This window comes from Gymnodraco acuticeps, unplaced genomic scaffold, assembly GCF_902827175.1.
Source record: "Gymnodraco acuticeps unplaced genomic scaffold, fGymAcu1.1, whole genome shotgun sequence".
Classification (NCBI taxonomy): domain Eukaryota; kingdom Metazoa; phylum Chordata; class Actinopteri; order Perciformes; family Bathydraconidae; genus Gymnodraco; species Gymnodraco acuticeps.
Genome location: NW_022990276.1, coordinates 488,981 through 509,276, shown reverse-complemented (window position 1 = coordinate 509,276; position 20,296 = coordinate 488,981). Strand labels below are relative to the sequence as shown.

At 41.8% G+C, this 20,296-nt stretch overlaps 1 protein-coding gene across 2 annotated transcripts; it reads right to left on the bottom strand.

Moving 5' to 3' along the window:
- Positions 1-19: 19 nt before the first annotated feature.
- Positions 20-19,965, bottom strand: si:dkeyp-77h1.4. Of its 2 annotated transcripts, none has more exons than XM_034221617.1 (11): positions 19,720-19,965; positions 10,741-10,806; positions 10,380-10,400; positions 9,556-9,831; positions 7,062-7,182; positions 6,430-6,605; positions 6,013-6,155; positions 4,583-4,730; positions 2,796-2,974; positions 1,222-1,314; positions 20-549 (listed from the first exon to the last, which is right to left on the bottom strand). In XM_034221617.1, the coding sequence occupies exons 2-11, from the start codon at positions 10,784-10,786 to the stop codon at positions 313-315; spliced, it is 1,440 nt and encodes a 479-aa protein (XP_034077508.1). In that variant the 5' UTR covers positions 10,787-10,806; positions 19,720-19,965; the 3' UTR covers positions 20-312. The 2 variants fall into 2 exon arrangements, with proteins under 2 accessions (XP_034077508.1, XP_034077509.1); XM_034221618.1 differs by lacking the exon at positions 19,720-19,965 and adding an exon at positions 15,831-16,047.
- Between the last annotated feature and the right edge of the window lie 331 nt (positions 19,966-20,296).

Below are 20,296 nucleotides of genomic sequence, written 5' to 3'. Positions count from 1 at the left end.
GGAGTCAGGGCACTTTTACTTTCAGCCGTTGGAGTCAGGGCACTTTTACTTTCAGTCGTTGGAGTCAGGGCACTTTTACTTTCAGGTAATGGAGAGGGGGCTTTCGGAGCAGGTGATTTGGGCTCTGGGCTCGGGGTGGGTGCAGGTTTTGGATCAGCTGGACTCAGACTAAACTTGGGCTCAGGGGTTGAAGCTGGGCTGAGCTTCACATCTGCAGGTTTGGGCACCTCTAGCTTAATCTCAACTGGTGGATCTGGGGTTTTCGTGGGCTCGGGGGTTTTTGTAGGCTCAGGTGTTGGAGGGGCTTTAGTTTTAACTACTGGACTTGATTTGACTTCCACAGCAGGAGGAGTGCTTGGCTTGGACTCGGCAGCAGCAGCAGGCGGGGGGGCTTGGTGGGGCTTCAGAGACGCTTACAGCCACAGAGTCGAGGTTATGATCGGCGGCATCAGTGTCAGTGTCCAGAGGGAGGGCGGTGTTAAACCCAACACCAGAGTCACTGGTGTCGAGGTTACCGATCCCAACCTCTTTAGAGGAAACCTCCAGACCCTGAGATTAAAACAGACAACAAGGTAAGGCAGGTTTATTTGGATCGCTTCCCCTTCAACAACAAGGCACTTCAAAGGGCTTTACAGAAGACATAAAAAGATGTTAGGACAAGGTAAATCAGACACAAAGGGATATAAATAGATACATAAATAAAATGGTTTAATAAGAGGAGAAATTATTGAAACAGGTCCCCGCTCAGCTACAGTGCAGTGCAAGAAAGAGTCCAAAATGAAATGTAATTATAGGAAGAGGCAAACAGAAACTTTATAAGGAGTTGTTTAAAAGAACGGAGATCTGGAGCACGTCTCTGATCTTCTGGGAGTTTGCTCCAGATACTGCCCACTGTTTTATTATAGTCAGGGCGGTAAGCAGGCCAGTCCCAGAAGACCTGAGAGGTTTTGGATGGTTCATAACATAGCAGCAGATCCAAAAATCTATTTGGGCTCTAAAGCATTCATTGCTTCAACCAACAGGAGTAGATATAAAATGAATTCTTCACTGCAAAGATCTGAGACCTGGACTGATGCGATCCGCTCTGGTGAAGTGAGAGAGGACTCTAGCAGCAGCGCTCTGAATAAACTGCAGCCGTCTGAACGCAGGAAATAGTTTAGTCAATTCAGACATTATTAAAACCTCTCAAAGACTTAAGAAAGAAATGTTAAATATCCTTACTTTGATATCCACCTCAGTGCTCTGGGACTTCTCTGTGTTGTCGGCCTGGGAGTGCTTGGAGTCTTCACTGAGTTTGGTGATGTTCTTGACCACCTGAGAAAATGCACACAGACAAGAGTAGTCATGTAATGATATCAGGGTAGAGTCTTTGTGTAACTCTGGCACAACAATCTTATATGTTTCTTATCTTATAGAGGTGGTGGACACTAAGTACATTAAAGTCAAGTACTGTATTGAAAGCAGAGAGCATACTGGCCTCTCCAGGTCATGTTCTTGCAGATCAATTTAATCTGTTGCCATCAGGGCTCTTAAGAAAAATCGTTTTTCAAAATCATTCATCCCCTCTGCGCTCAAACTTTTAAATTCTTGATAGGCTTTTTAACTTGATTATTTATTTATTATTGTCATGCTATGAACTATTTATGGTGTCAATTGGAATGATCCACATCCAGGCTCTCGGGTGTATCTGTGTGCTTTCTTCCTGTATGTTCCTGCCTGTGTACATGACATAAGCTGCTCATAACTAATTGCCCCTTGCGGGATCAATAAAGTTGTTGATTGATTGATTGATTAATTAAGAAAGTACATTTCTAAGGTACTGCTACTGTGCTTGAGTATTAGCATTTTACTACATTAAGTACTTTTTACTTCACTACATGTATTTAAAGATTCAGATTTACATTCTTAATACAAAACAAAATCAACAAATAATGGATTATTGTTTAATTAAATGAAAGACTAAATATTATTGATCCTGTAGTGAATTTCAAAAGCCGTATTTATAGTTAAAAAAGAAAATAAGCTCTATCTTTACCAGCTGCAACATTAAAGTGATTACTAATGGTTTAATCATTTTATATAAAAAACAAAAAGATTGGTGCAATTCTAGAAGGGTCTGTTGTGCAGAACATATATTTACTTTTGGTACTTTAAGGGGGCCTTGTTATGCTAATTCTCATGTTCCTATTTGAATTCGCAAGTGTTACTTAGTGATGTCATTATGTCATAGAAGTAAACAAAGGAGTCCAATGGAGATGTTTCAGGCATGTGGGAGAGAAACTTGGGGATTGTAGCCTTTGCAGACATGCTTAAAACCAATATAACACACTACAGGAAAGGCAGAAGTCTTAAAAGCAAAAATAAATCCTCTTTAACAAACAATTAGATTGAAGGATTTTACTTTTAGCAGATGATATGTTATGGTCGTGCTTCCTGAACTTAAGTAATTTAAGATGTCTGTAGTTCATCCACCACTGCAGGATAATCATCATCAACATGACCCTCTTCCTGTTATATGTCAATGTCATTAGGAAAAGCGCTATAAAAATCCAATGTATTATGATTATTATTATTATTATATGTACGGCTGTGGCTCAGTGGATAGTGCTGGACTTCGAATCAGGGGATAGCAAGTTCAAACCCCACTGCAGTCAGCATGTCGTTGTGTCTCTGGGCAAGACACATTGCTCCTGTGGGGATTGTCCACAGTACTGAATGTATGTAAGTCGCTTTGGATAAAAGCGTCTAACAAGTGACATGTAATGTAGTACAAGTGTGCATTTGTCCCCCCCCACCTGTCTGAAGGCCTCTCCCTCGTCCTCCCCTGATTTATGGGCGATCTTCTCCAGGGCCGCTCCCCTCTGCCCCCTCTTCTTCACTTTGTACAGGCAGGACAGCAGACACACCAGCAGAAGGAAAGCCAGGAAGCCCAACATGGCAATGATGGCCACGTACAGTGACTCCAGTCTGTAGGCTGTGTGGAGGCAACGTGGGAAAAGGTGGAAGAGCTAATAATTCATCTAACATTTCATTGATGTATTCAAATTCCAGTTTTCAGCCACAAAACATCCATCCTTCAGCAGCTACCACACCAATATTAAAGGTCCCCTAGTATACTGTTTTTCATCCATATATTAAAGGTCTCAGATATATACAAACATGTATCTGAAGTGCTCCAAACCCCAAACAGATCATTGCAGCATTACCCATAATCCCCTCTGTTTCAGCCCTGTTTCCAAAGTGCTGATTCTCTGTCTGTTACTTCAGATGAAAATAAGGAGCCCCTCCCCACGCCCCTCTGAGAGATATTTGGTTACAAAGAACTCAATAGCACACCACAGGACTTTCCCTGGTACTTTGGTTCTTTAGTTCCGTTAGTACCAATAATGTCGCGTTCACACCGCCTCAGTGCCGGGAACTCTTTTGGCCATTTTCAGTCCCTGCTAGAGAGGTGGTACGAACCTGGTGATAAAAGAGTGCCAATTTATATTCTATTTCTATTGGCTGGGCGAATTGCAAACCACGCCCCGTTAGACTCTGAATTGTTTTTGTTAGGCAGCCATTTTTTTCCTCGCTACAAAACCACATCCACACCTGAGCGAATAGTTTTTTTGTACTTTAAAGCAGTTATGACCACACGTACTACAACACCGGAGCGGTGGAATGATGAGGAAGTGTCGGCGCTTCTGGCAATTTACTCCGAGGACGGGATGCAGCAGCTTCTACAGAAAGCAGTTCCCAACTCCAAATGTTTTGAGCGATGTTCGCAAAAGCTACTTGAGCTGGGAATCGTGCACAGTGCACAGGATGCCGGGTAAAAATAAAGAAACTCAGGCAGGACTAAACAAAAATTAAAGACCACAATAATAAGAGTGGTAACGATTTTCTATTGTTATTATATATATATATATTGCCACTGTTTTTTAATACTGACACCTAACTTGCACTAAGGTGTGTCTGCTGCTATATATATTGCCACTGTTACATTGTTTTGAAACTACTTACACTTTATTTTACATTTCACACTTTTATTTAACTTCAATTTACGTCAATTTACACACCTGGAACAGCGTGATGCCGTTATTGTTATGTCTTGACTGTGCAATAAAACAAACAAAATGGCGAAGCTTTATTTATTGTGTCCCACCCCAAATTTGCAGAATAGAAGAATGTGAGAGCAGACAGGTACCTTGGTTGCTGATTGGCTAATGGTTACACAAGCCAAAAAATCGTTATGACATCATCAAGTGGCCAAACTCTGATCAGCTCGTTTTCAGACAGGTTTTTATAGAAATGGATCAGGACAAAAAGAGAGAGAATCTTTTTTCCTGAAACTTTCAGAGTCTCTTTCCACAGAGGGGACACATGTTGATGTAGAAGAGACATGAAGAAGAAGGGACACATGTTGATGTAGAAGAGACATGAAGAAGAGGGGACACATGTTGATGAAGAAGAGGGGACACATGTTGATGTTGAAGAGACATGAACAAGTGGATTTTGCATGATATAGGTGACCTTTAAGATCTAACATTATTTAGCTAATTTTTCAATCATTCCTTATCAGCCACATCCCAGTCCTTACGCAGTAGTCCCAGGTGGGTGGTGGACACGGTGAAGCCCAGTATGTCGGTCACTTTGAACTCGCCCACATCAGAAGCTTTCACCTGATCCAGAAAAATCCAAGAACCATCCATATAGAGACGCTCCTCGAAACCCAGATCTGCTTGGGCCTAGAAGAGACACATTTATACATTTAACATAAAAAAACTGAAAGATACAGATGCCATTAATAAATGATGCAATAGAGAAAATACCGTAAAACAACAATCCTTATTGTTTGTAAAAGACTAAAATGTAGAAGTTAACTTGATATCATGAGTACAAAAGGTGAGTCATACTGGATTAAATGTCCATTACCAGATGAACCACAAAAAAAGTGAAATTTTGGCTTGACATAGACAAATTGTGGGACTTAAAGGTGGGGTAGGTAATTTTGGAGAAACCAGCTCGAGTGCGCTAGAATTTGAAAATACACAGCCGGAACAAATCTGCCACTTCCTTACAGAGCCCCTCCTCCAACACACACATGACCAATGAGGGCACGAGATAAGTTTGTGCACAGATGATTGGTCGTGCTTTTTACAGCCCCACGGCTTCCACAGATGAATTTTTTAATGGATTTTTTGTCAAAGCACTTCAGATATTCATTGCTATCGGGATGTTAAGAGCATTCCATGGAATATAACAAAAAGTGTATCTCGAGCCGGTTTCTCAAACTTACCTACCCCACCTTTAACTTGATATCATGAGTACAAAAGATGAGTCATACTGAATTAAATGTCCATTACCAGCTTTTGTTTGGCATAAAACAGCTGCTGCTAAATTATTAAATTATTCACAGGTTATAGCTTTAAAAAAAGTGAAATATTGGCATGACAAATTGTGGGACTTAAGTGTCATATAAAGAATAGAATCCAGGATTATTTGGCTTAGGTTGAAAGCCAAAAAATATAAATTCAGTTAATAATGTAAGCCTAAACAATACAAATCTCATAAAATATAAGGATTTTGCATTGTGAAAGAGTGTCTATGGTGTGTCTACGGGCGGCTGTGGCTCAGTAGAGTGCTGGACTTCTCAGGGGGTACCAGGTTTGAGTCCCGCTGCAGTCAGCATGCCGTTGTGTCCCTGGGACCCCAAATTGCTCCTGTGGGGATTGTCCACAGTACTGAATGTATGTAAGTCGCTTTGGATAAAAGCGTCTAACAAATGACATGTAATGTGTTAATCCCTAAGGTTTCAAAATCCTCTTTTCATAAAATACACAACTTGTTTTCAAACACATAGAGGATTTCTATTGTAAATCACATTTAACCTACAGTCATATCAATTCTGTTATGTTCCTACTTTAAAAATTATTTTCACATCAGTTTCTTCATCCCTGACGTTAAATACAGGGACTAAAGTAATCACAACAGTAATGGGACTAAAATGAATAAAACGGCTTCAGTTACACTTGTGAATTCTCCCTTGTCCAGCAGCAGATGGGGTGTGTGGTCGTTGTCGGAGGTGTAGTACAGGTGCACCAAGGAGCTGTTGAGTATCAGGTGGATCTTCAGAGTTTTACCGCGGTGCAGCTTTACAAAGTTCTGATGCTCTGCGACACAGAGAGACAGAGAAGGGAGGACGTAGGATGAGGACGTAGGATAAGTACATCGCAGCGCTGTTTACATGAATAATCTAAAATGCATTAGCCTGCTAGAGTCCATTAACGTTAGGGTCTTTAAAAAGCCATTACGGCAGACAGAAGGAGCGTAATAACTAGAGATGAAACAACAACAACATCCTGATGGAAGGTGGGGACCGTTTAAAACAGCTCAAGCGTGGAAGAAAAAAAAAGATATACGATCAGTCTTCATTTGCACTTTTACCTTTGACATTGAGACACACTTTCCTCTGGATCACACCTTCAGCATCCCTGATGGTGTAGCTGCCCTCGTCGGCCCCGGAGACCGCGCTGAGCGAGGCGTGGCGCTCGCTGACGGTGATGCGTCCCTGGTATCCGTCCCTGGACATCCCGGTGTTGGTCAGCAGCATCAGAGCAGGTCTGAGGAGCAGAAAGTCAGGCAGGGTGAACTTTCCTTAACCTTTCTCATTCAAAGAAGACATATTCTGCTCATTTTCTGGTTCATATTTGTATTTTGTGACATGTTTCCATGCTTTAATGTTCAAAAAGGTCCTTATTTTTCTCATACTGCCTCTTTTCACCCTCTGTCTGAAACCAGAGCCCAGTCTGCTCTGATTGGTTAGCTGGTTGGCTCTGTTGTGATTGGTCAACAACTTAGAGGGGGAGAGAAACTTTGGGATTGTTGCCTTTGCAGACCATTTACATGCACAAAAGCCTATATAACATACTACATGAAATGGAAGACCCCAAAAAGCACAATAGGGGCCCTTTAAGTATTTTACATGTTATGCATATCAAGGTAGGAAAATGGCATTTGAGATTCAGTTTGGGTTAAAATATCTAAATATAATACATAGTGTGTTTTGCTGACTCTACCTGGACGTCTGGTTGGCCTCCACAGCACTGGGCCTGTACTCCAGGGTGACGGGGGGGGTCAGCCCCAACAGCGGAATATTGAAGTGTTCTCCATATTTAACGATCAGCTCGTTGGAGCAATCTAGAAAGTAAAATAAGGGTGGTTTAGAGCAGTGGTTCTCAACTGGTCAGGCCTCGGGACCCACTTTTTCCGAAATTTTGAACCACTCAAATCTATTCAACAAAAACTCGTGCTGTAATATATACGCTTTTCAGCATACATATACATATTAAAGTGAAGTACAGTGCATATATCCCTTATATCCCTTCACAGAACTAAAGTATGCTTTAAAAGAGGTTTAATGAGATGATGGAATTCAAAGCTGAACTGTATAACATAAAAAGGCACACATGCTGAAAACCCAACCCCAGCAGGGGGTCTGGGGGGATTCTCCCCCAGAGATTTTTAGAAATACTAACATATAAACTACGCACGTACACTCTGAGAAGAAAATAAATAAATAAATCTATTACTACCCGACATTTTAATAATATTTTATGCCATTGTTTGTTTTTCACTTTGTTCTGACAGCTGAACTTGTCTGTGTGAATTGTGGGTAGGGTAGATAGCCCCCATTGTTCTGTGTCCTGTCAATCATCAAACCGGGGGTCATATTTCATTATGTGTTCATTTGTATCTGAAGTTGTACCCATGGATGTATAAAGAGTAATTCTACCGCAAAGTTATTCTCCGTGGGGACTTCCGGCAACAATCTTGATTCTGATTGGCCAGAAGACTCGAAAAAACATCAGCAAAGATGTTTTATTGAGAAGATGATCACTACGTGACAGAAGTTTTCAAAACCGTTTATGGTCTCCGGTACTTCCAGTCCAACGCCTACTGCATGCACAGCGTTAGAAAACCGGGCCTTCAAAATAAAAGTTAGACTTTTAAAAAAAAAAAAAAAATCTTTTTCTTTTTTCTTCACTCACACATCTGCGGCCCACTCGAAACGGACCCACGACCTTTGAGGCTTTGAGTAAAGGCTTTGAGTAAAGTTAACTAGAATTAGCACCCAGCGATTGTTTGCCTCTGCTAAGTTGCAGTTTACATGTCTGTCCAAAATATCATCACTGCATTGTTTTATCCTTCTAGACTCCTGTGTATAGTTGTCTTATTAAGCATGTGATTTGTTTGGTTATTGCCCAATCATTTGTGACGTTACAGTGACCTTGACCGAATAGTATCAGTTCACCCTTGAGTCCATTTGGATGGATGTTTGTACGTTACAGCTGTTTAACGAATGTACAACAAGAAACCATAATGCCTGCAGCCATTGCTGTTGCAGAGCCATTACATGATAGAAATAGAGGAGCAGTGAGAGAAAGGACAGATAGGGGGTAAGGAGTGAGGGAAGGGAGAGGGAATGGCTTGACAGATGTGGCAGAAAGGGGGGCAGATTGCAGAGAAAAGAGCACTGATCCAAAAATATCAAGGCAGCTGAAATGAAAGGGTAGGGATACAAACCAAGCAGAGGGAAAGGCAGCAACGACAAGATAAAGAGAGGAAAACAGCAGGAGGGAAGGAGAGAGGAGTGGGCTGGTGGTTAAAGCGCTGCATAATTACTGCCTGGCAGATCCTCACACTTTCAGAACACACACACAAACACACACACACCTCTTCATCAACTCACAACACATTACGCCCTCCATATGGCACATCTTGCGCACATTGCTACGCTACAGTTGCATTTATCCACGCTGGATTTGAGCCCACTGCCTCCCTCTCTGTGTGTGTGTGTGTGTGTGTGTGTGTGTGTGTGTGTGTGTGTGTGTGTGTGTGTGTGTGTGTGTGTGTGTGTGTGTGTGTGTGTGTGTGTGTGTGTGTGTGTGTGTGTGTGTGTGTGTGTGTGTGTGTGTGTGTCTAATCCCATCACAGTCACAGACCAGAGTCTACACTGGTGCAACTTGTAACACTCGGAGGACAAACACGATGTGTAACTGAGAGGTTTATTTAGCTGCTGCCTGCATGAATAAAGCCGCAGAAGTGACAGCGCCGACACGACCACCACGACCACCACGACCACCACGACCACCACGGCCACCACGGCCACCACGGCCACCACGGCCACCACGGCCACCACGGCCATCACTGACTCCAGATCAGATATCAGAAGCATCCAGTGGTGCTATTCAGATACCTTACTTAAATAAAAGTACCAATAACTCCCTGCTAAAACACTATATTACAAGTGAGAGAGAAGTGTTTAGAGGGCGTTGAATTACTATCAGCAGCAAATTAAAACAATTTAGATATACATATAAATGCAATATTAAGCTGTAAAGCCCTGAGACAAATGTGTTTTGTGATAGTAGGCAATATAAATAAACTTTGATTTGGTTTTGAATTTCACATATGAGTGTTATAAACTCCAGTTCGGCCTGCGATAGTGTTGCATGCAGTTGATGCTATGCTTCATTACCATTCATAATGTATAACACACTCTTCCAGTACCTCGGACAATAAGTGTGGTGCGCTGAACGTCCTGGAGCGTCTCCGGGTTCTTCACCGTGTAAACACCCTCGTCTCCTTCGTCCACAGCGTCGATGATCAGGTGGCTGAGATGGCTGTTGAGTTTGGCCCGACTGTTGACCACGATGCCGCCGCGCATCAGGAACACGTCTCCGGACCGCGGAGAGGAGCGGTTCCTAAACGTGACCTCCAGCGCCAGAGAGGGCAGCCGGATGTGGTAGTCCTCCCCGTGGAAGAAGGTCTGGAAGTCCTCCTCCACTGGATCGTACCAAGGAGATGATAGATGATAACTTTTTAAATGTTTAATGCTATTTTATTTCTATTTCTGAAATATTTTGGACTGTTTATTTCTTGTGTCTTAATTTCTCTTATGTACATCCATCTATCTATCTATCTATCCATCCATCCATCTATCTATCTATCTATCTATCCATCTATCTATCTATCTATCATTCTATCTACCTATCAATCATTCTATCTACCTATCAATCAATCTATCTATCTATCTATCTACCTACCTACCTACCATTCTATCTATCTATCTATCTATCTAAAATGGTCCTTTATTAATCCCGTGGGGAAATTCAGTAGTTTAAACAGCAACAGGGTAAGATTGAAAAACAGGACAGCACAGATTACAATTAAAGATCAAATTAAAATGATATACAGTTAAGTAACTTTAAAATAAGAAATGAATTAAATGAACGTATATACATATTTGTGAGTGATGACAGACCAGTAACAGGACAACAACAGCTCCTAATTCATAATGAATGAGTCAGATGAACTGGTACACAAAGTCTTACCATTCACAGGTGCAGAAAGAGCTGTAAACAGAGATAAGAGAAATACAAATCAAAAGAAATATCAGTAATATAATGACTCATTTCTTTATCAGTTGTGCAATATAGGCCCTTTCTTCCTGTTTTTAAATTGTTACACCATATTCTTCTGGCTTACTCACATATTGTCTGTTAGAATGTTCCAGCACCATCAAACTGTCCTTTAATATCAAATCAAACAATGTTTCCTGAGCAGATAAACACAGTGTAGTAGTAGGATCACCTGACTGCCTAAAGAGTGAACACTGACAGTTGTGCAAAAAAACATTTAATATCTTTCCAGATCACTATAGAGGAAACATATTCAGATACGTAATGAACATACCTGTAGTGAGCAGGACGCTGAGAGCGATCACACAGACTGCCGCCATCCTGGATGATTGTTTTGTACCTAGGAGGGAAAAGGGTAGAGTGTGAATTCATAGAAAGTCAACAATATAGGCAAGGTCATGTTAACAGTTTCATAGTCTGTGCAGATATATATAAACGGAGCAGAAATAGAACTAGTCCCCCACTTCAAGTATCTTGGAGTCATACTGCACTCGAACTTGACTTTTAAGAAACATCAAGAAAGTATCCAATACCATTAAATTCAACTTGCAAAATGTTAAACAAATCAGACCTTTCTTAACTGTCAATGCTGCAAAGTCAGACCTCCACTGTGTGATTCTATCCCACATTGAATACTGTTTGACAAACTGGTCGTTTGCTTGAGCCACAAACCTGAAACCCATAGAACAGCTAAGAGAGCTATCCAGGTGTTTGACAGAAAGCCACATTCATACCATCACTGTACCATCCTAGAGAAACAAAATGTCTTGAGTTTTGACAATTTTAAGTCTTTTAAAAGTATGTGCTTTATTTATACATGTTTACATGTTTACATGGACTGCCCCCCCCCCCCCCCTTAGGGGAATTCATCCACAAGAAACACACTGGACGCTGCACTAGGTCAGAAACCAGAGGAGACTGTGAAGTCCACCGCAGACGGACCGCTTTTGGACAAAATGTCCTCTCCGTTAAAGGCAGCTCTTTGTGGAATAGCCTCCCAACTCAGATACTGGATTGTCCCACTCTTTAAAAGTCAACTCAAAGAATGGTTGAGAAACAAACAGATGTGCAATCACTGCTAAATGCACTTTAACACAGGGGCATCTCCTCCTGCACTTTAGGTAGCTCTTGTATCATCTCTTGCACTTAATATATCGTAGATGCTACATTGTATTACCATGTGGTTAATGCTTGTGTGCTGCTCAGGCTCTTTCTGCATATCATGTATTTATGTTTGCTATGTATATAAATGTCAGGTTCTTAAATGTTGTATGTGACGGACTACGGATGGAAATTAGCTCAAAGCTAAAATCCGGCATGTTTTAAAGCATTATTTGTTTTAAATGTTCATCAATATGAATTGTCCCTCTTCAAATAAACTATTAAATGAAAAATGAAATATTCAGTATTTTTCTGTTCTCTTTTTAATATTGTGTTTCAAGGACAGGTAGATTTCGCTCCAAATGGTTGCCTTTTCTCATATAAACAGGTGAAGGACTTAATCCCTGGATGATATCACTCAATGATGACTGAAGCATCCACTGAGGCACTCACCTAGAAACTGAAAGCATCTTTTTATTCAAAGTGTCAGATTTTCTTTAAAGTAGAATTTACAAGATTTGGAAAGTTATTGCTGTAAATTTCAATATTAGCAGAAAATAATAATAACCTCCATCATACGTTCAGCTTAACCCCAAATAGACTCAAATGAATTGGATCTAGGTGCAGCAACAAGCTATTTTTAGGGAATAGCATAGGTCTCAGATATAAAAAAATATTAGGGCTGTCAGTCGAATAAAATAGTTAATCGCGATTAATCGCAAATTAATCCCAAATTTTTGATCTGTTCTAAATGTACCTTAGAGGAATATTTTTCAAGTTTTTAATACTCTTATCAACATATGAGTGGACAAATATGCTTTATGCTAATGTTTATTATCATTTGAACAATGACAAATATTCTCATGAATATTAAACACAACAACCTCGAACATTACAAATATTCGCCTCAATTCAACCTGGAACCTCTCTCATTCAATAATACAATACAACTGGTGTGTGTGTATGTATGTGTGTGTGTGTGTGTGTGTGTGTGTGTGTGTGTGTGTGTGTGTGTGTGTGTGTGTGTGTGTGTGTGTGTGTGTGTGTGTGTGTGTGTGTGTGTGTGTGTGTGTGTGTGTGTGTGTGTGTGATGGATCGTTGGAGCTATGTGCAACTCAAGGCATATGCTCGAACGGGAGCTGCCTGGACGCTGCAATCATGTTGCGCACTATCCGTGCTGAGTGTGCTGACTGTTCGTACAATGTCCCACTGTCTGGCTTCCTGCATAAAGTCAAGTGCTCGGCGCAGTTGTGGCGAAATGTCGCTCCTCTGTTTTCATTTAAACAGCTCGATGTCAGTTAGCGCAGCTAGCTAGCACCAGATGCTAACAACAACAATGCACATAAGGTCTCTCTCTCGCTCGCTCGGGGCACACATACACACACCCTCCCGGTCCTCCCAACAGCCAGTCGGTGCCTGCCGGTGAGCGTGGAAGTGTGCTCTGCCACAAGCGGGCGGCAGGAGCGGGGCTGTCAGCATCAGCTTGTAGATGGTATTTTAAACTCGATGCGCTCTGAAACTACGGGGCGGCCGAGGAAAAAAAATACACATGCGTTAATCGCGTTAAAATAATTGGTGGCGTTAATTTTTTTTGGACCGGGCCCAAACAACATTTCCTCATCATTGTTTCCAGAGGCAGGTTTCTGAGGAGATTGATTGCAGCTCTGAGAGGGATATTGATGTTGTGACTGTGAGACATCAGAGGCAACACCTCTAAAGAAACTGTGGTTTTCATTTTAAAATCCAATCCAATCCACTTTATTTATATAGCACAGTTTAAAAACAGAGGGTTTGCCAAAGTGCTTCACAATGAACATAACATTATAATAAAATATAATATTACACGAATAGATAAAAAGCACACATAAGAAAAGATAAAAAAGCACACATAAGAATAAATACAAGGCACATAAAGGCTATGGACAGACAGTAGAAGCATACAAATAGGTATGACATAGCTCAGACTGACTGGTAAGCGAGGGAAAAGAGGTGGGTTTTTAGGCGGGACTTAAAAACTTCAAGAGTGGGCGACAATTTAACCTGAGGGGCAGGTCGTTCCAGAGCCTGGGGGCTACCGATGAGAACGCTCGGTCTCCCCTGGTCTTTTGTTTTGTTTTTGGGACTACAAGCAGCAGCTGATCAGCCGACCTCAAAGCCCTTGAGGGGGTGAACACCTGTAAGAGGTCGGAGATGTACTCTGGGGCCAGCCCATTAAGAGATTTAAAAACAAACCATAAAATCTTAAAATGGACTCTAAAATGGATAGGAAGCCAGTGGAGCGAAGCCAGAACTGGTGTGATGTGGTCAAACTTGCGGGTTCCTGTGAGCAGCCGCGCCGCAGCGTTTTGTACAAGCTGCAGGCGGGCCAGCGAAGTCTTATTTAGGCCGGCATAAAGTGCATTACAATAATCTAAACGAGTTGAAACAAAGGCATGAATTACACGCTCAAAGTTTAAAAAGGATCAAACCGGTTTAATTTTGGACAGGAGCCTCAAGTGATAAAAACTGGATTTAACCACAGAGTTTATCTGTTTATCTAATTTAAAAGCACTGTCGATTTTGACACCCAGATTTGTGACCATGGGTTTTGCAAACTGTTGCAGGGAACCCAGGTCAATGGAAGGGACATCACCATTTGGTCCAAACACAATTACCTCCGTTTTGCTCTCATTTATATTTAAAAAGTTTAGCACCATCCAGGCCTTTATGTCATTAAGACAGTCAACCAGGGGCATCAGAGAGCTAGTGTTTTTTCTTAGGGGTAAATATAATTGGGAGTCATCCGCATAAAGGTGGTAGGAGACGCCATATTTTCTAAAAATCAGTCCAAGGGGGAGAAGGTATAAGGAAAATAAAATAGGCCCCAAAATAGAACCTTGGGGAACTCCACAGGATAAGGGGGCAGAAGAGGATGTAAAGTCACCAAGCGTAACAGAGAAAGATCTCTTGGACAGATAGGACCTGAACCACTCTAAGGCAGTGCCCCTGATACCCACACAGTGATCTAGACGAGAGATAAGGATGGAGTGGTCAATCGTATCAAAAGCAGCTGTGAGGTCTAAGAGCATAAGGATGGCAGAGTCACCAGGGTCTGTAGTGACCAGGAGGTCATTGAATACTCTTAGAAGGGCAGACTCAGTACTGTGAAGCGCTTTAAAACCGGATTGAAAAATATCGAAAATATTGTGTGCATGTATAAAAGACTGCAGCTGTAAGAGTACGGTTTTCTCCAATATCTTTGAAATAAAAGGAAGCTTCGAGATGGGTCTGTAATTTGAGAAGACAGAAGTGTCCAGATTAGTTTTCTTTATCAGGGGTGCCACAACCGCTTGTTTGAAATAAACTGGCACAGAACCGGACTCTAGGCTGCTATTTATAATGTTATGGACATTAGGTCCAATAGTGTCCCATACCTCTTTAAAAAGTCGAGGAGGGACTGGGTCTGTGGGACAAGATGAGGGTTTTAATTTAGCAACAATGTCACTGAGAGATGACAACGACACAGGTCCAAACTGCTGGAAGACAGCAGTGCATGTTAAGTCAATGGAGGGGTCAAAAGAGGGTGGTGAGATACTGGCTCTAATAGTGGAGATCTTGTCTATAAAATAGCAGAGGAATTTTTCACACATCTCAGTTGAAGCATCAATATAAGTGGATAAAGAAGAGTTTAACATAGCATCGATTAAAGAGAACACGAGGTTTGTTACTAGAAATAATATCAGAAAAGTAACTCATCTTTTCAGCTTTTACAGTGCTCTGATACTTTCTCCAACTCTCTTTCAAAATGTCACGAGTTACATGAAGCTTGTCCTTCTTCCACCTGCGTTCAGCCTGCCGGTGTTACCGACCAAGATGTGGCCCGAACAACTGGTGATATTCTATAACGGTATAGGCAGATTTATCAGGGGCGTGGCCTTTGTCGAATAACCAGGAAATACACATTTCGATCGCTTCTTCTGTCGTTTACATAAATCTTTTGGTATATTTGGCTCCATAGGAACACTTTGATGCACTTTCAGTACCAGTGTGTGAGGTTGTGGTTGCGATGCCGATATGCGGACGTGTACAGCGAGGACTACAAAAAGACACACGAGGTGACTGGGGATGTGTGTTCAAAACATTGCAAGCTTGAATAAATAATTTAAACCATTTATTGTTGCCAGACTTATTACTGAATATCATGCTTAATGTGATACCAAGTCCATCTGAGACCTGTGTACACCTTCAGACAGCCTCCAAGTGAAGCACACATTGTTTACTCACAGTTTGAAAGCAGCGTGGACAAGTCTTCAGCTGTGGAGAGCTCCGCCCAGGATAAACTGTGATACGACTTCCGTGGCTTGTTCTTGTTGTCAGTCTTATATTTGTATCATGTATCGTTATTAATATGATGTCGAGTTGATTTGAGACCCGTTTATAACCTTGATTCCCTTATATATAAGGGACGTTATCATGAGAAAAGCATATGCAACCTCATAATAATTTTACGAATGTGCTTAATTATTCATACAAAACAGTTTAATCTTACATAACCTTGAGGTCAGAATTGGGAGGATGTGGCGTAGTGCGTTAGTGCGTAGGTGTTCGGATCAGGGGAGCACAGGTTCAAACCCCACTGCAGTCAGCATGTCGTTGTGTCCCTGAGACACTTCACACCAAATTGCTCCTGTGGGGTTGACCACAGTATTGAGTATGTAAGTCGCTTTGGATAAAAGCGTCTAACAAGTAATGTAATTGTCTTCTTTCTTTCTTTCGTCTTATCCTGTATTTGTTGTTTAGAGTGGATTAAGGAATCCATTAGGCTATCAAATCACACAGAACATCTAAAAAAACTCCCTGAAGAGACAATCTGTTGATCTACAGTCACTGTAAATTCAATTTATCTGCCATTGCCTGGAGGTTGTTATTGAAGTTCAGATATAAAAAAACAGCTAGTGGTAAAAGCATTGTTGAGAAAACTAATGACAGTTTCATTAAAACTAGATAGCATACATGAACTCAATTGAAAGCCAGGGTCATGAGTAGATTTATGTTGTTTAAATGCCAATCCATATATATATATGGCCATAGAAACAGGCAATAATGTCTTAAAGAGGCCTTTCTCTTTTAAGTGGATGTGCATGTTGAGAAAGCCAGCTGGCTTTGAATCACTGTCAAGGATCGTGTATTGATTATATGCCTGATTTTAAAGGCAGAATAATTCATGAATCTCCAGATAATTCAAAGTCTCCACCCCGTCGAGGTCTGAAGGATGACTTGGAAGTGTCCAGGACGGGAAGCGCTACATAGCAAACACATTTCCTACACCGCACTATGACATCCAATCGTGATGAATTGCAACACTGAGGGGGATATGGTGAGGTGAAGTGCGTTCTGCTACACTGAGGCAACACATCAAGTGAGTTTCTGCAAAAATACATTTAGCTGCGGTCTTCATTTGAAAGCCCAGGAGGGGACTGGGAGACCTGCAGAGCTCACAGCTAATAAACATGCACCGAAGATTAAAGTGTGTCATTGTAAACACAGCAGACATCACAAGACACACTATTCCCAGTGGAAATGACGAAGCATTAGGTCATCTTCACACTGTGTAGAGATGTATGTGGGCACTTCCTGTATGTCCGCCTCTTTGTATATGAGTAATGAGGCTATTTTCTCTAGTTAAATGGAAAAATGTACATTTGACTGCATCCTCATCTGACCTTTAAAGTTGCTGTTACACAGAATGTCTCATAGAGCCCTCTGCAGTGAATCTGCCATCTGCACACCCCACTAGGCCCAAATCCCAAAAGCCCACTGATGGTTTTTTGTATAATAAAATATGAAACAATGCTGCGTCACACAGAATCATGTCTCTTGGCAAACACACCTTTCTTTTCCTTTACAACGGTCATCCATACAGATCAAATGACACTGTCATTTTATTCCTGCACTTCTCATTGTTTCTGGATTCTTTTAGCCTTTTTCTCAGGGTGTGACACCTCCTGTGAGGCCACTGCATCATGCACTGATTGTAACTAAAAACTAAGCTGTTGACCTTTGTTACCATCAGCATGAAATCTGAGGTTGTCTCTGAAGAGAGAAAAAGTGAACCTAGTCCATCTGTTTGTCACAGCAGTGGGCCTCGTGGAGTCACCGCAGCCAATCTGGTGTTTCCACACAAGTTCTGTGAAGCAAAAACTGTAAAAATACTCTTCTTTACTCTGAGATTTTAAGCATTTGAGGCCAAAGCTAAAAGTGTTCGACTCGCTGAGCACAAACATGCAAGAACACATGCAATAAGCTACTGTATATTATGAGCATAACACACAGTGCCCTCTGGGCTGGAGAGCATGGACAAATATGCCATCTGCTATCTCTTCCTGACCCTCCTTCCCCTCTCTTCCCTTCACTCTTTCTTCCCTCCTTTCTTCCATTTGATGTCACATCTTAAAGTGTTATTTGACCAACATCATGACCCTGTTGAAGCCTCCCTGTCATCTTCTGATGCCTCCCTGAACTTTACATGCCTCTGTTTGACAGCTACGTGCCATCCCTCCTGTCAACCCCGAAACCCTTGGCTGCCGGTCTCAGGGCATCTCTCTCGTTTCCCCTTTTCTCTCTGGATCTGTCTCTCTTTTATCATGTCTCTTTCATCCTCTCCACCTCCTTATCTTATATAATCTAAGCCTGTGCATCCCACTCTGAAATCAAAGCCTGTGCCTGTGTTCCTTCTAACTCCAAACTCCCTGCTGACTGGAAGGACAGGCAGGTCTTTGTCCGCAGGCTTTTAAAGAGGCGGAAATGCCTTCAATGACTGCAGATGTGGGGACCTTACAAAGCCACCTCTGTGTCCTTACCCCTTCATCATTTCTCTTTCGTTTTCACCTTACTCTTTGCACAAGTGATGAGGAGAAATGGCTGGACGTGGGGTCCCTCTGACAGTGAGGAGGCTAGAAGTGAGCTGAAAAACAAACTTACTAACACTCAGATGCACATGCTGTGCCCTCCTCTCAGAGCGCAAGACATCTATAAATCATGAGGCATCCAAAAGAAGAAAAAACAGGATTGCTGCGTCAAGAGGAACAAGTGAAAATGGCTGAATGTTTACTTCAGGTGCACAGACACATTTGGGGCTTGAAATTAGATGCTTTCAAAATTCAAAAACTTGACATTATCCCAAATGTCAAAACTACTACTCTTTGCCTCACTACAACCTATATAACATTTCATAATGATGCAGGGAAAAGAGGCTCAAACAACCAGACGGAAACCAAATCATATCATGTCTCAAGTGTATCTTATTGAGGAAGCCTGTAGCCGCTAAAAACCTGTTGTATCCTAATCTTGCTGCAGCAAACTAAAGGATAAGGAAGGTCTCCACCATATTGCTTGCACCTGTCAGATTCAGTCAAATCAGAAGATGAGGGAGGAGGAGCTGTGAACAGTATTGACACACGGATGGGAAATGTGGAATTGGACAAAGGTTAAAGAAAAAAAGATTAAATACAGCCATTGCTCTCCTGTGGCTCGGCCTTCATGCAGCACCCTGCAGGCAGCACCCTGCAGGCGGAGAAACACCGCCAAGAGCCTCAGGCTGGAACAATGGAGCATCCTCACATAATGGATGCTACTAAAGTGTTAACTGTACATTAAATATCACCTAATAGACCAGTTGACTTCCATATGAAGAGAAAGCAGCTGCTGAGATAATGAAATACGTCTATAAAACATTAAATATAGCCTAATTATCCTATAATGATAATAAAAATAAGGCAGTTTTTGTATGTTTCCAATTAAGGTGCACTAATGACCAACTTAATGTTACCTGCTTCCATTTAAGATGTTAAGGCAATGAAACACATTTGACACCATGCAACAAAATACATCTGCATTACATTAGAATCCAACCAGGAGGCTGGGAAATGAATGAAACACATCTCAAATGATCCAATGATGGCGAAGCCGGCTCCCTTTCCCTCAGTGACAGTTTAATGTGTGTTCGCTGATAAAGCTCGCATCCTCATGTCTGATCAGTGTCCTCCGGGCCGGGATAGCCGAGAAGCGCATCAACCAAAAAGCTGCAGAATTTAACCCTTCGTGCACCGGTCACATTTTAGCACTCGCATCACATGCATGTTAGGAAAAAGAAAAACATGGCTCAGCATCTCACCTTTCTGTAGAGTCCCGGTCGCGGTGTGCAGAGACGCGTTCAGAGGAGGAAATAATGTGCGTGAACGGTGCCGGTTTTCTCCCTCGTCGTCTCCCTCTCTTCCAACCTCGCCCCCCTCAAGAGCAGCACTTCACGACTCCGGCTCAACATTTGGAAGGTGTTCAGAATGTGGCTCTGCTCACTCGGCTGGTTTCGGGAATCCCCGGTGAGACTCGGTCCTGCTGAAAGACACCTTCTCCTCTGGGGGGTGGGGGCTTTAATGAGATGTTACACTGGCAAGCCGCAGAATAAGCAGCTGATTCAGCACATATCTAAGTGTCCTTAAACAGATTAAGCTCACACATTATGTCCAAAGTAGATGGTAATGAGTTTAGAACAGGCGTGTTTGAAATATAGGGATTGCTTTGATGCATTGGTTCCAATCGCATCATAAATCTCAGTGTTTTATACAAAATAAAAGCATTTCATTGGTTGATTGGCTTTGGTTTAGATAAAAGCAAATATTTACATATCTAATCTCCCAATAAGAATAATTCAGATGTTTTGAAAGATGATCATCTGCAAACATCCCAAACTC